The 17,141-nt window shown below is 43.0% G+C and overlaps 1 protein-coding gene across 1 annotated transcript in view; it reads left to right on the forward strand.

The window, feature by feature from the left end:
• The first annotated feature begins 7,100 nt into the window (after positions 1–7,100).
• Positions 7,101–17,141, forward strand: part of LOC137503774 (glutamyl-tRNA(Gln) amidotransferase subunit A, mitochondrial-like) — a 68,651-nt gene continuing 58,610 nt past the window's right edge. Inside the window, exons 1-2 of the mRNA XM_068231244.1 lie at positions 7,101–7,247; positions 15,475–15,634. Of these exons, the coding sequence (XP_068087345.1) occupies positions 7,224–7,247; positions 15,475–15,634 (184 nt within the window). The 5' untranslated portion in view covers positions 7,101–7,223. The remainder of the gene's footprint in view (positions 7,248–15,474; positions 15,635–17,141) is intronic.

Consider the following 17,141-nt stretch of genomic DNA (forward strand, 5'->3'; position numbering starts at 1 on the left):
GTATCCCTTTAAGTATAAAGCCTGATGTGTAGCCGTGTCACTAATAGAGCTGGTCAATGAGATGGAAATAATTCTGCGTTGATTCTGATTTATGCAAATGTAAATGTACGCACACTCTCTTTGCTCATGAAATCAAATAATTTGATATGTTGTTAAAATTTGGTTTGGTGACTACGAATTAAAGAGACTCTGAAGTGAGAATAAATGTCGCTTCAGAGCTCATAGTTAGCAGGGGCATGTGTGCCCCTGCTAAAACGCCGCTATCCCGCGGCTAAACGGGGGTCCCTTCACCCCCACACCCACAACACTTGGTCATGGAATTGGTTGTTCCTGGAGGCAGGGCTAACGGCTGCAGCCCTGCCTCCAGTCGTGTCTATCAGCGGCACATCGCCGCCTCTCCCCTGCCCCTCTCAGTGAAGGAAGACTGAGAGGGGCGGGGGAGAGGCGGAGATACGCGCTGACAGACACGCGTGGGGCAGGGCTGCGGCGGTTAGCCCTGCCCCAACCAGGAAAAGGGGATGCGCTGCAAGGAGGGGGATTTGGGGGTGAAGGGACCTCCGTTTAGCGGCGCGATAGCGGCGGTTTAGCAAGGGCACACATGCCCCTGCTATCTATGAGGTCTGAAGCGAGATTTATTCTCGCTTCAGACTCTCTTTAAATGGTACCTGAGAAGGATGAAAAGAAAAGTGTTATACATACCTGGGGCTTCCTCCAACCCCCTTCAGGCTAATCAGTCCCTCGCTGTCCTCCTCCACCACCTGGATCTTCTGCTATGAGTCCCGGTAATTCAGCCAGTCAGCGCAGTCCGTCCACATGCCGCTTCCACAGCCAGGAACATTCTGCACCGGCACAATAGTGCTGTGCAGGTGTAGTACGCTCCCGGCGGCGGAGTGTGTGCATGCGCACTACGCCAGACAGGCTCAAGTACCTGGACTCATAGCAGAAGATCCAGGTGGTGGAGGAGGACAGCGAGGGACTGATTAGCCTGAAGGGTGCTGGAGGAAGACCCAGGTATGTATAAAACTTTAATTTCATCTGTCTCAGGTTTACTTTGTTACACAGTAGTACTATACTCTACATATGCACTCTCCCCAGAGCTGCAGGGCATCCACTGAGAATGTTGTGCACATTGAACACAGAGGTGTTGTCCATCACCCATAAACCTGGTTCAGATTGTGCATGAAGAATGTGTAATAGAGGAAGAATCTCCTTATTCCCCTGCAGAGTACCTGCACATCACTCTTACTACAGTTATCACACCCACAGTTACATTGCCTAGGGCCTGATAGATGTTCTTTGTTCTGGTCTTTACCTTTTACAAGTACTCTTACCAAGGACTAGTTTTAGACTATGACTAAAGGGAATAAATATGGCAGTCTCCATATCCTTCTCACTTCAGTTGTCTTTTAAAATTCCTAAGCATTGGCAGTTAAGAGACGATTTTCATGTTACATACTTTCAATCAACAAGATTGTAATGTGCAAATTAGAGGAGTCGGAGTCGGTGGAATCCTAAACTGAGGAGTCGGAGGATTTTTGTACCAACTCCACAGCCCTGCTTCCGCGGCAATAACAGGCTAGCTAGGCAACTGGTATTGCTTAAAAGGAAATACCGGTAAATATAGCAGCCTCCATACTCCTCTCGCTTCAGTTGTCCTTTAAGGCTACAGGATCACAACGTAACAGGGGAAAAGTCGTAGTGCATTATAAGTGTGATACAATGCATACAGTGAAGCATATAGTACATAAAGGTATGCATCGCAGTCGTAAGTACTCACATTGTTTGGTAAATGCTGTGTATCATTCTAACAAAATCCACTACACCACACCACAGATGTGAAAGTGAATTTACCATCACAAAATAACCACAGCGCATTGTGATATGATTATATTGCCCCTTGCAATGTAACATAATGGTAGCAGTGTAAATGTAAAAAAAAATAGAAATAAGCTTCAGATTCAACTGTATGTGCATTTTTGCTGTGCAGGAACCAGCTTAAAGCGGTATCGTCACCGTAAAAATCAAATTTCAACAGTAACTGGTCTGAGTGTATTAAGTGATAAAGATGCTAATCCTGCATTCAAAACTTTCAAAACTTTTTCTGCTGTTATGATTTGGAGTTATCACATACTTAAGGAGCACTGGCCCTTTAGTAGTCGTGCCAAAGAATTGCATGCTGGGGGTTCTTTTTATCTATAATCTATTCCTCCTCTTCCCTTTATTTCCCTGCCAGCTTCTTATCTGAAACCTAATCCCCTACTCACTTGTGTTTACAAGCAAGGGTGAGGCGACTCAGCGATTGGAGGAGACAAGAAAAAAAGTAAAGGGCAGAAATGACATCACGAGTTAGCCTTAACTGTGGGCAAAAGACATGGCCCCCGCCAGGAACAGAATTCTCGTAATTTACTATATAACATTCACTGAAATAAAAACGTGGACAGTAGAATACATGTGTTATGTAAGTAGGTCAAGTATTTATCTACTTATATATGTGTTTTTTTTCCCTGGCATAGTATGGCTGATCCTACTGCTTTAAGTGGAGCTGAATAGAAACAGGCTAGAGCAGGCATGGGCAAACTTGGCCCTCCAGCTGTTACAGAACTACAAGTCCCACAATGCATTTGCCTTTATGAGTCATGACTGTGGCTGTCAGACTCCTGCAATGCATTCTAGGACTCATAGTTCCTTAACAGCTGGAGGGCCAAGTTTGCCCATGCCTGGGCTAGTCAGGGCTCAACCCCACTAGCAGCCTTTTCTGACGGAGCAGGAAAAAATGGCGCATAGCTCCACGGCTACTTTCTGGCGCGCCATTCAAATGTATGGAAAAGCCTAATTTACCGTTTGCAAGCCTAACACTATGGCGCACAGAAACTCGCATAATACAGAGAGGAAATTATGGCGCAGGGCTGTTTATAGTTTTGTTAAATTTGTTATTTATTTCGTTTGAATTGTTGGCTCCCTGTGTTGGGGTGGGAGGGTGAGTTGCCCGGCTGCCTGTGCTGGGGCGGGAGGAGGGCTAGTGTTGCAGAGGGAATAGCTGCCCGGGGCAAAGTGTTGCAGAAGGGCACAGGGAATGGGGGCCAACTCCTATCCTCTGTCCCCACCTCAGGAACCTCCTCCTTTCACTGGGAGAGTAAGCGCAGGGGAAGATACAGCTGAACACTCACCTCTCCAGACTCCGGTCTTCAGTAGACGTTAGAACTCCAGGTCTACGCTGTTTCTTCTCTCTACAGTGCTGCTCACACTGAATCAGAAAGTAGTGTCTGCGGCATTACAGAGAAGACAGCGTAGACCTGGAGCTCTAGCGTTTGCCGGAGCCTGGGGAGACTGTCGCTGTATGCCATTTTTTCCCGGCGCTTCTTTTGGATCTACGCTTTTCTAAGCCTAGTGATTTGAAAAAGCTCTTGCTAATGCAATGCTATGGAGGGTTTTATAAAATCACATCTCTCAAGTGGGATCACACCCATAGCATTACATTAGTAAGGGCAAATTCACACTAAAAGCGCTTCTATAAGCGTTTTGCGATTAACATTTTTTAAAATTGCTTCCACTCACTTTCATTAAAATCGTGGTAAAAATTATTTTGCGATCACATACACGAAAAATCGCAACGATTTTTCCGCAACTTTAAAAACCGTGAATCAATCGCAAAACGCTCAGAAATGTGCTTCTAGTGTGAATGGGCACTAAGGCCTTGTTCACATTGCGTTCGGCTCGCATGTCCGTCGGCGGTGGGCTTTTTTTGAGGCGTCTTTTTTTTTTCGATTCCCGGCGCTTGGGTGGGAGATTAGTTTTTGTGCTTAGCGGTTTTCTAAGCATTTTTTCCAAACGGTTTTGTAATTCACTCCCTGACGCAAGTCAGGAAGTGAACTCTTTGACCCGGAAAAGAATAAATAGAAAGTATCTATTCTTAAAGAGAATCTGTACTGTCCGATTTGTACAATAAAAAACATACCAATCGAGTCACTGTGATCTCCTGGATCCCTCTTTGTCAGAGAGAGAGAGAGAGAGAGTGAGAGAGTGAGAGAGTGAGAGAGTGAGAGAGTGAGAGAGTGAGAGAGTGAGAGAGTGAGAGAGTGAGAGAGTGAGAGAGTGAGAGAGTGAGAGAGTGAGAGAGTGAGAGAGTGAGAGAGTGAGAGAGTGAGAGAGTGAGAGAGTGAGAGAGTGAGAGAGTGTGTGTGTGTGTGTGTGTGTGTGTGTGTGTGTGTGTGTGTGTGTGTGTGTGTGTGTGTGTGTGTGTGTGTGTGTGTGTGTGTGTGTGTGTGTGTGTGTGTGTGTGTGTGTGTGTGTGTGTGTGTGTGTGTGTGTGTGTGTGTGTGTGTGTGTGTGTGTGTGTACATGGCTGTGGAGTCGGTCCAAAAATCCACCGACTCCGACTCCTCAGTTTAGGATTCCACCGACTCCGACTCCTTGACTCCGACTCCTCTAATTTGCATATTACAATTTTGTTGATTAAAAGTATGTAACATGAAATTCGTCTCTTAACTGCCAACGCTTAGGAATTTTACAAGACAACTGAAGTGAGAAGGATATGGAGACTGCCATATTTATTCCCTTTAGACTAAAACTAGTCCTTGGTAAGAGTACTTGCAAAAGGTACAGACCGGAACAAAGAACATCTATCAGGCCCTAGGAAATGTAACTGTGGGTGCATGTAAGAATGATGTGCAGGTACTCTTCAGGGGAATGAGGAGATTCTTCCTCTGTTACACATTCTTCATGCACAATCTGAACATGGATCAGGCCCTAGGCAATGTGACTGTGGGTAGATGTAAGAATGATGTGCAGGTACTCTGCAGGAGAATGAGGAGATTCTTCCTCTGTTACACATTCTTCATGCACAATCTGAAGATGGATCAGGCCCTAGGCAATGTAACTGTGGGTACATGTAAGAGTGATGTCCAGGTACTCTGCAGGGGAATAAGGAGATTCTTCCTCTATTACACATTATACATGTACAATCTGAACAAGGTTTATGGGTGATAGACAACACCTCTGTGTTCAATGTGCACAACATTCTCAGTGGATTCCCTGCAGCTCTGTGTAGAGTGCATATGTAGAGTATAGCACTACGGGGTAACAAAGTAAACCTGAGACAGATGAAATTAAAGTTTTATACATACCTGGGGCTTCCTCCAGCCGCCTTCAGGATAATCAGTCCCTCGTTGTCCTCCTCCGCCACCTTTTTTTTTTTTTTTTGCCGAAAATACCGACTTTTGCGAAAATTATTCCGCATGAATCCCGCACATTTACCGCATGCGGAAAAAACATGCAGAAAATTTAGTGAATTTCAATGTGGCGGTGTTTTGGTCGGTAACTTCCCGCATGTACTTTACCGCATGCGGGAAGTCTTTGAGAATAGAGCCCAATGTATTCCTCTCTGGGTCAACAAAGCTTGACAAAGAAAAGAAGATTAGATATATTACAGAGACAGTGCAACTAGAAAAGGCTGCAGTAATCCAGACCACATTAGAACAGGTATAGGAACTTATAGGATAAAATATATAAGGCTGAAAATGTTGTTACAGAGTCTCTTTAAAAACACGAACGCAATCCCTACACAAAGTGATTTTGTGAGGGTTTTCAAAAATGGTACACACACCTCTTTACTGAACGGACAGTGCACATTCCGCGCTGATATGAACCTTCTGATAGACATTCATTGTCCGCGCGGTCGGGGGGCGTTTTTAAAAAATGCACCCTGGTGAAAACAAGCCGAAAACACCTCCTGTGTGAATAAGCCCTGAGAGCTTTTCAAATCACAAAGCGCTCAGAAAAGCACTGCTAGTGAGTTCCAGGCCTCAATAAAGTAATTACAGATTAATCAAGGTGAAGATGAGCTTCAAATTCATTTTTTTTTTCTGGTGCGCACCTTCTACTTTGATTGGCCAATCACTAATCAATTTTACCATGTGACTAAAGTTTGAGAGCTTACCTACACAATCTACTCATAGTATGCAAAATCAATTGACCTTCATACTACATGGAGGCGATAAAACTGGTCAGTGATTGGCCAATCAAAATTGAAGGTGTGTACCAGGCTTTAGGCTGCATACAAACATCTAATTTTGATTGGCCAATTTTACCACCTCCATGTAGTATGTGGGCCAGCAGATTGTGAAAACTATGAACAGATTTTGTAGGTAAGCTCTCATACTCAATGGAGGTAGTGAAATTGGATGTGTGTGTACCAACTGTGGGACTGAACCATATTTTTGCACAGGCTAAACATATTTAGAAACTACGGACTAATGACATGACAGCTGTTTAACTGAGATGGCGCATTCCATGTTGCATAAAAGCCCGAATTATTACTAACTCTATTGATTAATCAGGCATTAGCCTTCATAGTTAGAAATGACATTATATTACAGATATACTACTTACTTCTCATATTGACATCAATAGGGTTAACACTTGCAGCATGGACTTTAATCATGACTTCATTGGGGTAATGGATGACAGGAAAAATCATATTTTCATTAAAACGCAGAACATCATTCTTCCCATATCTGTCGATTACCCATGCTGGCATAATCGTGTTCTGTACAGAAGACACGTGAATCCCTCTGCTCCTTCCAGTCTTCAGTGCTGCCATTGCACTTTTAGCCAAAGTGGAAGCACACAAAAATGGTCTGATACAAGCCATATTGCTAATACCAGAATAAACTATACCTAGTGCATTCGTTCCAAATATATTACTGCCAAAGGTCAGTGCTTCTTAAGAGAGCAGCAATGTCCAGTTCATGAGACAGGTGCCCATTATTTCATGACTACAGCAGGTGGTGAAGGAAATACACTGAGGGACCTGGCTGGAAACCTCTTCCTGAACTCACATCAAATACACTTTTCTAGGAAGGCGCTTACCGAGCCGTACTACACTCTGGTACATTGCAACTAGTGTAAGTATCCAGCTGTGCCGTTTTATGCTACTTTCAGCAAAACTCATGGGAATAATCTATTTTCTACTCTATAATGCCCTCTCCTCCAGTGTCCTCTATGCACATCCGCGTTCCGAGCCTCGGTCCCATGCTATCCAATCAGATGCGGGGTCACTGCAGCATCGGCCAATCGAATCATTCCGTTTGACGTTTGGCTTCTTTGCCAACCAACACATGTCTGCCCCCTTTCAAGCGAAAACCCGTGGATGCCTTTTATCTACCTTACTTCTATTTCTATGTAGTGTATAGTATATACTAATAAAAGCAACTCAGGTGAAAGGTATGCTTGGAATAAGTGTGCACGAGGTGAGTGGCGAATAAGAAAAAATGTCTTGATATCGGATTATATGAATTGCAATGTTTTAATTTCTTTTGTGGCTATAGGAGCTATTTATATACGTTTCCTTTATTAGATATGTTAGTGTGCAGTATGAGAATGTCCATTGTATAGCTGTATTTATCTTATGAGATGCTACTGAGTTGAGTTAGCACTTGAACAGAGCTATTTTTCTTTCCAAAGCATTTTTTCAAACATGCTGTATGGGTTAAAGCTCCTGCCCCGTCTTTACTTTTAGAAAATTGAGGCTTACCCTGTAGTCATGGAGGTAACCATATGTGTTCCTAAATACCTTTATTTTGAAGATAATGCCTAGTACACACGATAAAATTTTCAGGCAGATTTTCTGCCAGATCCTGCCTGAAAATCTCATTGTGTTTACTAGGTATAACAGTGCTATCTCGCAGGAAATTCTTTTTGCTGCCTGAGGCGCGGAGCAGTGCTTTTCAGCGCTGCTAAATTTGGGCGCAGCCGGCGCCTCCATAGACTACAATAGGAATCACTCCTATTGCAGCGCTCAATGAGTAACGCCGGCTCCGTCAGAAGGTTGCTTAAAAAACACAATAATTCGGCCTCCAGCAATCGCTGGAAGCCGAATTATTTCATTCCCCCACTATCCATGGCGGCCTGGAGGGGGAATAGTAATTAAAACGTCCCGGACTTGTGCAGAAGCAGGATCACCCGTATAACAGCTGTATCCTGCGACCAAGTCTACCGGCGCCGATTTCAAATGTACTCCTGAGGCGTGCTTTAGGCCTCTTTTCCACGAACTGTTTCTAGGCAGTGAAATGCCTCTCAAACTCTCAGAACTGCTCACTGCTTGTCGCTGCCTGGTAACTGCTCACTGCTGCCTGTCAACTACTTGCTGAACACACAGCTCAACAGTTCGTGGAAAAGAGGCCTTAAAATGGCACCCACCCCTTTACTCACTTACTGGGTATGGCTGAGGGAGCCCCAGGATTTACCAATTGTGACTGATTCAGCCAAAACTAAAAATTCTATTCAATTATAATCTGTTAAAAATGTATCATATCGACACCAGCAAATGTCAGAAATTGTGCCCCCTTCCTTTGTGTGCCACCTCATGAAAGGACTGGCCCTGCTGTCGCATGTCTCATGCTACAACTGACGCTAGTCTAGTTTAGGGGACTCAGCAGGATATCTCATAGGGAAATTCTGCTAATGTAATTGGGTAGACAGCACCCTCTTTAACTGCTAGGTTTTGGATAGGTTGTAATAAACTTTGTGGGTTAGACGGAGCTTTGAAAAGTGTTCCCTATGAAGTTTCCTGCTTTGTCCTCTAAAGTAATCTAGGGCCTTATAACTTTATCTATGAAAATTACAGGCAAGCTCCTGTCCGTAAATCCATGAAATGTGCCACCCAAGCGTCAGACAGAAGGGTTAAGTGGTGGAGATGTTGAGTGAGCTGCAAATATTCCAGATCTGTATGCAACTTTAAGACCACTTTCATGTGCACATTGCATTGTGCTTTAATGATCGCAAGGAAGCAGAGAAGTCGTATACAAGTTAGCACAAGCAGTACAAGTTTGACGCTACGCATACAGTACATAGAAGTATGCTTCATTGCAGCTGTAAATGCGCATGTGGTCCGGGAAGCACACAGCATGTTTTGTGCCATTTCAGTGGAATCTGCCACACCACACCATTAATGCACAGATGCGATCGTACCATTACAATTTAATAGTCCAGTACAATATAGTTTTTACAGACCCATGGAAAAAAGCTAATTAGCCAAGCTTTTATATAGCATTGGATGTATTTATAGAAGTTAATTAGGTCGCTTCTCAGTAATCTTTTCTTGAAAGCTAAATTAAGCTGAGTACACGGCTTGGTGTTTCTTTAACAGTTTCACAGCATCAGAACTTGGTTTTTCTTACCCAAGCCTCATTTTTAGCTGCACAGAAGCTAAGCTCTGCCCCATCAAAGAAATCTGCCCGAGCATTTTTCCCCTGATGCTGTGCAAAGCATGATGGGATTTCTGATGTTGTGGTTCTCATTGCCTAGTGCGCGCTGCTGGAAGCAAACACTAAGGAGCAAGTGCAGGAGACTTGGGCGCAGCCGGCGCCACCATAGGTCGTAATAGGTATTACGGCTATAGCAGCGCACAGAGTGTAACTTCAGCGGCGTCAGAAGACGGAGCTGAAGTTACATTTAAAACACTGTAATTCGTCTTCCAGCAATAGTTGGAAGCCGAATTACATCATTCCCCACTATCCATGGCGGCCTGGAGGGGGAATAGTAATTAACACAGCCGGGACTTGTGCGGCAGCAGGATCTGCCATATACCGGCTGTATCCTGCGCCCAAGTCTCCCGATGCCAATTCTTCTCGTACGCACTGGAAGGGGTGATCAGAACACAGGACAGTTGGAACTGTGAATCATGCTCTCTGTCACCTCCTTTTAACCAAAAAGATGGCTGCACTCATGAAATCACAAACATTTGCTTGTTCTTTTAACACAGGGTGGGTAAGAGATTATATTACCTATCAATTTTAATTAACATAACTACGGTAATGTATGTTTGTTTAGGCTGAAATTCCTCTTTAACCACTTTTGGACCTGGGTAATTGAAATCTCTGCCATTAACTGCCTCTTATATCTGCCAAGGCATATATTTCAATTACTCGTTGCTGCGTGATCACGCCATTCGTCAATCTACTTCTGCTGGGTCCCATTCGCTCGCTAATGACAGTTGTGCTCCTTGCAGCGGTCACCTGCTATGATCAAGATGTTATTACATTTTATCTGCCACTAGGCCTAAGGCCCATTTAAAAAAGGGCGCAAGGCTGTAGCCGTGACCCCCCCCCCCCCCCCCCCCACCTGCACTGCTCTCTTTCTCCCTTTCATTAGCCGCGCCCCCCGCTCACACCGTGTGCGCACCAGCCCGCGCACACCTCGCACACACCTTCCCGCCCCCCCCTTCTGGACCCGTCCTCCTCTGCTGCGGGTTATTCCCCCCCCCCCCCCTCAGTTCTCGGCAGTGTTTCTGTGTCCCTGCACATGCGCATAATGGAAAAAGCACTGACACAGGGACATAGGATGCAGAGACACTTGCTTATTATTAGGTAGGATATGCCTACCCATTCAGCCATGCTATCAACATCCTATTATAGTATGTTGTGATCTTGCTAAAGCTGGCCACTAACAATGCAATCTTTTTTTTATCCAATCTTACCATTTCTATGTAATATAAGGTAACTGCCTAATTTAACCATTCAATATATTTACTCAGTTTACCCTTCTACTACATAGATTTGGTAAAATTGGATGAAAAATATTGTAACAATACAATTTACCAGATGATCATTTAGGTGCGATTATTTGTAGGAATGATCGGAAATGATTGTATGGGACCACTTACAGCCAAAAATATCCTAACCTATCCAATCAGATTGATGGGATCGATCAGAAAATGTAATCAATGTCATTAATCTGATCAGATTGGTTAGGAGATTTTCATCCATTAGTGGTCCCAAACCATAATTTCCGATTATTAATACGAATAATCATTTGTAAAAGATCATTCGCTGAATTTTTTTGTTAGTGGCCACTTTTAGACTTGATAATTTTGCATAATGTTCTACCATCTGTGAAGATGCAAACACTACTCTGTATTCCATCTATTATATGATTCATAAATAAATTTACAAGGATTAGACCTAGTACAGACCCTTGTATGACCCCACTGCTAATAGTTTCCCATTTTGGGCATGATTAGTTAACCACCACTCTTTGGCCTCAATTCACTAAGATCATGCTGGAGATAATAAGGCAAGAGAACACTTGCCACCACACAGCGAGAGAGTTATCTTATCTCTGCATTCCTTAAAGAGGAACTCCAGTGAACATTGTAGTGTTGGCAGGTGATGCAGCTGCTGCATGGTTTTTGGCAGTTGGAAACAGATGTAACAGCTATTTTCCACAATGCAACAAGGTTCACAGACAGGAAACTGCCCAAAAAAAGTATGTACTTTTCTTGTGGGAGGGGTTTCACCCCAATATCAGTCATACAGCGCCCCCTGATGGTCTGTTTGTGAAAAGGAATACATTTCTCATGTAAAAGGGGGTATCAGCTACTGATTGGGATAAAGTTCAATTTTTGGTCGGCGTTTCTCTTTAAATTACCTCCTCTGTAGTTAAAGGGACTCCGAGCAGTGCAAAAACTATGGAAAGATGCATATCATTTTAAAGCTCTCTTTCTCCTCTTTCCAATGATATATAAACCACCGCCCTTACGCCTTCTAGTTTTCGCTATTTTCGCGATTGAAATTGCCGTGGCAGTGATTTCAACCTCAAAAATAAAGAAAACTAAAAGGCGTAGGGCAACGATTTAGGTGTCGCCAGAAAGAGGAGAAAGAGAGCTTTAAAATGATATCCATCTTTCCATAGTTACATTGTATTACACAGGCCGACTTTTTCTGCTGAATGGATCTGCTGACACTGGGGAAAGTGTCGTCCTGTGTAATACAAGTAACTATGGAAAGATGGATATCATTTTAAAGCTCTCTTTATCCTCTTTCTGGAGACACCTAAATCGTCGCTCTATGCCTTTTAGTTTTCTTTATTTTCGCGATTGAAATCGCGGCTGCGGCAATTTCAATCGCGAAAATAGCGAAAACTAGAAGGCGTAGGGCGGCGGTTTATATATCATTGTAAAGAGGAGAAAGAGAGCTTTAAAATGATATGCATCTTTCCATAGTTTCTGCACTGCTCGGAGTCCCTTTAAGTTACCTCCTCTGTAGTTATTTTCACACGCAGTTAATTAACAGCCTGTCTTTAACTTTAGAATTCTGGAGTTATTTTAAGGATTGAAGTGTTAACTTAAAGATAGAAGATTTAACTTTAGGTTTGCCTGAGGTAAAATGTTTCCTGAATACGACATGCCTCATCACCATGGTGACCACTCTAGAAACGTTATTAAAGACAGTAGAGATGGGAAGTTCGGATCTTTTCAATGATTCGGATGATTCGAATCGGATCATTGAAAAGATCCGGATCTTTGATCCGAATCTCTGATCATTTTACTAGTGAAGCATTGGGGGGGATGAATGGGGAAATAGACACACAGGCAATTCATAGCACCTTCGGCTGTTCAACACTTCTTTACCTTAATTTGCTGCAAACTCGGCTACCATAATAAAATCACCCACTTCAGACACATATGGAAGGATCCAACTAATGAATGCACATACCACAATTTGCAGCAGGTCATACGAGACTATATAGGTTACCCCCCTCCAGACAATAACAGTGTAATTCAGTAAAATGCCTTTGTTATGCCCCCATCCTATAGCCGATATGATGCAGTGATCACAGCACTAGGTAACAGTAACCGATTACACACGCTCGTTTTCTGGCCTCTTATGGTATGTTTGCTAATTTATGCTTATTGGTGATTGTTGTGGTTGTTAATTCAGCTGCAGTCCCCAGCTATAGATGTAATATGCAGGAAGCTGGGAATGTCCATACAACGTTGCACGCACAATTAGCTAGTAGGTTTTCTCCTGTATAATAATTAGATATTCAAATAATCAAAACATGACCATCCACAGACTCCCATAGGGCCCAGATATGGCAATTTTGGCAGGGCATACTGGAGATCCGTGTCACTAAACAGGCTCATGAAGTTCCAGGTCCACAATCACACCACACCATCTCCCAGACTTGTTTCCTCTCTTCCTCTCTCTCTGGTTGGGATATTTTTATGAACCATTTGGTATCTATGCAGCTTATCCTGGCATATGATATGCACATTACAATGCACAATTGGGGTTTAATTATTTGCTGTGCTCTGAGTACAAGGCTGACTCCCCTCCAACAGAGCGATCCATCTCTGCTCTGTGCTTCCAGGACCCCGCTGCCCGCTGAGAGGGGGGGCGTGCCGCTCCTGGCCTCGCCCCCTTTGTGATCCGAATCGTTCATTTTCATGATTCAAATGATTTGACTCACAAAAGAGATTCGGATCAAAGATCCGAATCGTTCATGATCCGGACAACACTAAAAGACAGGAGATAAGCTTAGTGAATTGAGGCCTTTGCCTTCTGTTGCGGCTTAGCCAGTTCTCAGGGAACTGATCTAATTGAAAAATCATTTGATATGCAAAACTGAACTTGTTTAATACCTGGAGATGGATGCCATCTGGGTCTGGTGCCTTATCTGTCTCTTTTGGAATTTATGTACTGGAAAATGCCTTACCTATCTTTCTTTAGGAATTTATATAATTGTAAAACTTTTTTATGTCTTTTTATCTCTAGCAGCTTTGCAAGTCTGATGACCTTTTTACTGTTTGTTACATCCCTTATAATTTGCTTATGCAGATGCAGTTCCCTCTTGCCTTAGGTCGCTAAAGGCATTTGTTTTACAATTAAATCTTGTCCTAAACTGTATTATTTATAAATTCATGGGCTTTTTATAAAGTGGAATAAAACTCTGACGTAACATTCAATACAAATGTGTTTTCCTACTTTTTTTTTTACCCATTCAGTTACCATATTTGCTTTTGTGCACAAGTAATATTGCCTGTTTACAAATTATAAGTTCCCAAAGTACAGTTTATCTATAGTGAAAGTCAGGGCTGTGGAGTCGGAGTCATGGAGTCGGGCAATTTTGGGTGCCTGGAGTCGGAGTCGGGAAAAAATGCACCGACTCCGACTCCTAATGAATTTGTAACTGTAATTAAAATAGAAAATATGATAAAATGTTCTATTTCTCAGATAATAGTCATTAAAAATAATGTATATATACAGTAATAGCTGTGCTTAGTCCACAAAAATGAAATAAACCAATCAAAATTAGTTACTTGTGCTACTTCAATAAAGCAGTCCCCGTATTTTTAAGGTCAGATATACATATCTGATTGTGACTGTATATATGATGCGTACACAGGAATCTCTTATATATACTAAATAACATCTATGCTGTAAGAATAAAGCCTGATGTGTAGCTGTGTCACTAATAGAGATGGTCAATGAGATGGAAATAATTCTGCACTGATGCTGATTTATGCAAATGTATGCACTCCCTTTGCTGATGAAATCAAATAATTTGATATGTTATTAAAATTTGGTTTGGTGACTACAAATTAAAGGGTACCTGAGACGGATGAAAAGTAAAGTTTTATACATACCTGGGGCTTCCTCCAGCCCCCTTCAGGCTAATCAGTCCCTCACTGTCCTCCACCACCCGGATCTTCTGCTATGAGTCCTGGTAATTCAGCCAGTCAGCGCAGTCCGGCCGCATGCCACTCCCACAGCCAGGAACATTCTGCACCTGCGCAATAGTGCTGCACAGGTGTAGTATGCTCCTAGCGGTGGAGTGTGTTCATGCGCACTACGCCAGACTGGCTCAAGTACCTGGACTCATAGCAGAAGATCCAGGTGGTGGAGGAGGACAACGAGGGACTGATTATCCTGAAGGCGGCTGGAGGAAGCCCCAGGTATGTATAAAACTTTAATTTCATCTGTCTCAGGTTTACTTTGTTACACAGTAGTACTATACTCTACATATGCACTCCTCACAGAGCTGCAGGGAATCCACTGAGAATGCTGTGCACATTGAACACAGAGGTGTTGTCTGTTTACAATCTCCTCATTCCCCTGCAGAGTACCTGCACATCATTCTTACATGTACACACACTTACATTGCCTAGGGCCTGATAGATGTTCTTTGTTCCGGTTTGTACCTTTTACAAGTTCTATTACTAAGGACTAGTTTTAGTCTAAAGGGAATAAATATAGTAGTCTACATATCCTTCTCACTTCAGTTGTCTTGTAAAATTCCTAAGCGTTGGCAGTTATGAGACAAATTTCATGTTCCATACTTTTAATCAACAAAATTGTAATATGCAAATTAGAGGAGTCGGAGTCGTGGAGTCGGAGTCGGTGGAATCCTAAACTGAGGAGTCAGAGTCGGTGGATTTTTGGACCGACTCCACAGCCCTGGTGAAAGTTTCTCATCTGTCTCTGTTTGTCAGCACAGTACAGTTCTGTTTCAGTTCCATGGATGGCTGTAACGAAGTGTAGCAAGAGAAGAATGTAAACAAAAGATAATGTTATATTCACTTTGGATGCGGATCACAATCTGAAGGAGTTTTCCACTGCTGAACAAAGTGCTGTGTTTAACTGTTTGAATGCTGTTGTGCTGTAAATTAATGTATGTTCTTTTATCTCTTCATAGGCAGCAGCTGCCTTAAGGCTGGGTCAACTGAGTGCTACAGAATTATGTCAGAGGTGTTTGTCCTTAATCAAAGAGACCGCATTTCTTAATGCTTACATTACAGTAACTGAAGATATTGCTCTTAAGCAAGCTGCAGAGGCAGATAAGCGCTTAAGACAAGGTACTGCTTTTACAGGATACACACACTTGCAATGGGTCAAGAAAATGAAGATGTGATCGTTTTATATACCAGCCGCTGTACATTTAGCATACATACAAATAGTTTGGTGCGAGCTGACCGCAATAGTAGTTATATTGGTAATATTGCATTACCAATACTGTACTATCTAGCACCTAAGTTGCAACCTCCCCCGAAACCTACTCTCTCACATTAACTCTATTACCAATACGCCTAACACTAACCCTCCTACTAATATACCTATAGATAGTCTTAAAACTAACTGAAACACAACATTTACTGCCACTTCCCAACCCCTCCCACTATTTGCTAAACACTCACTGACACCCTGATACTCCAATAACTGGGCACTGCTTACTGATCACTATGTGGCACTTGCCGAACACTTGTGGTGCTTACTGATCAGTCGTGCTACTTGCTGATCCTTGCATAAAAGTTAAACACCCTGGCACTCCAGCTGTACACTTTGGGGCTGAATTTCCAACACAGGTGCAAAGAAAATTGGAGGATTCATGGAGCAGTTACCAGAGCAGCCAGTTATAATACTCTTTTGGTTAAGTAGCTGAAACCTCTTTGTTATGGCCAGCTGCTCTGTTTCTCCTCCTGTTTTCTTTGCACCTTCCTCGATAGTCAGGACACTGGGCTGTGTTACGGTAGGAGATGTCATACAAATGATTATGCTAGGATACACAAATTAATGTTTGTTTACTAGCCAGGTTGTACAATTTTTTTTTTAGGAGCTAGAGGATGGGCAAAGTACAACCCAAGGGCCGAATTATGAAGGCAGCTTGCCACTAGAGGGCCATATTCCTCTCCCTTCATCTCCGTTCATCCTGGGCAGCACGGTGGCATAGTGTTTAGCACTCTTGCCTTGCAGCGCTGGGTCCCCGGTTTGAATCCCAGCCAAGTCAACATCTGCAAGGAGATTGTATGTTCTCCCCGTGTCTGGGTGGGTTTTCTCCGGGCACTCCAGTTTCCTCCCACATCCCAAAAACATACAGATAAGTGAATTGGCTTCCCCCTAAAAATTGGCCCTAGACTACGATACATACACTACGCAATACATACGTAGACATATGACTATGGCAGGGATTAGATTGTAAGCTCCTCTGAGGGACAGTTAGTGACTACACTATACATATATACTCTGTACAGCGCTGCGGAAGATGTCGGCGCTATATAAATACTAAATAATAATAATCCTCTCCCTCCCGCCACAATGCAACAGAGTACAGAGGCGCTTGGCTGCAGCACAGACTCCTATTCGTTTTTTCCATTATTTGCCTGATGAATCAGGATTGTAGCCTGCTAAACGCGTTGCATTGTGGAGCATCCAATACATTTTATTTTTGAATAATGGTCTTATGTCTCTTGATCTACGAGGGTGGTAAGTGCACCATTACTTCCCCCTTTTTAAACAGTTTTTAAACGTTTTTATTCTTTTTGGCTACTCTGTTCAAATACTTGTACCCACTCTGCATAGTATTCA

Source organism: Hyperolius riggenbachi, chromosome 4 (genome assembly GCF_040937935.1).
Source record: "Hyperolius riggenbachi isolate aHypRig1 chromosome 4, aHypRig1.pri, whole genome shotgun sequence".
NCBI classification, from domain to species: domain Eukaryota; kingdom Metazoa; phylum Chordata; class Amphibia; order Anura; family Hyperoliidae; genus Hyperolius; species Hyperolius riggenbachi.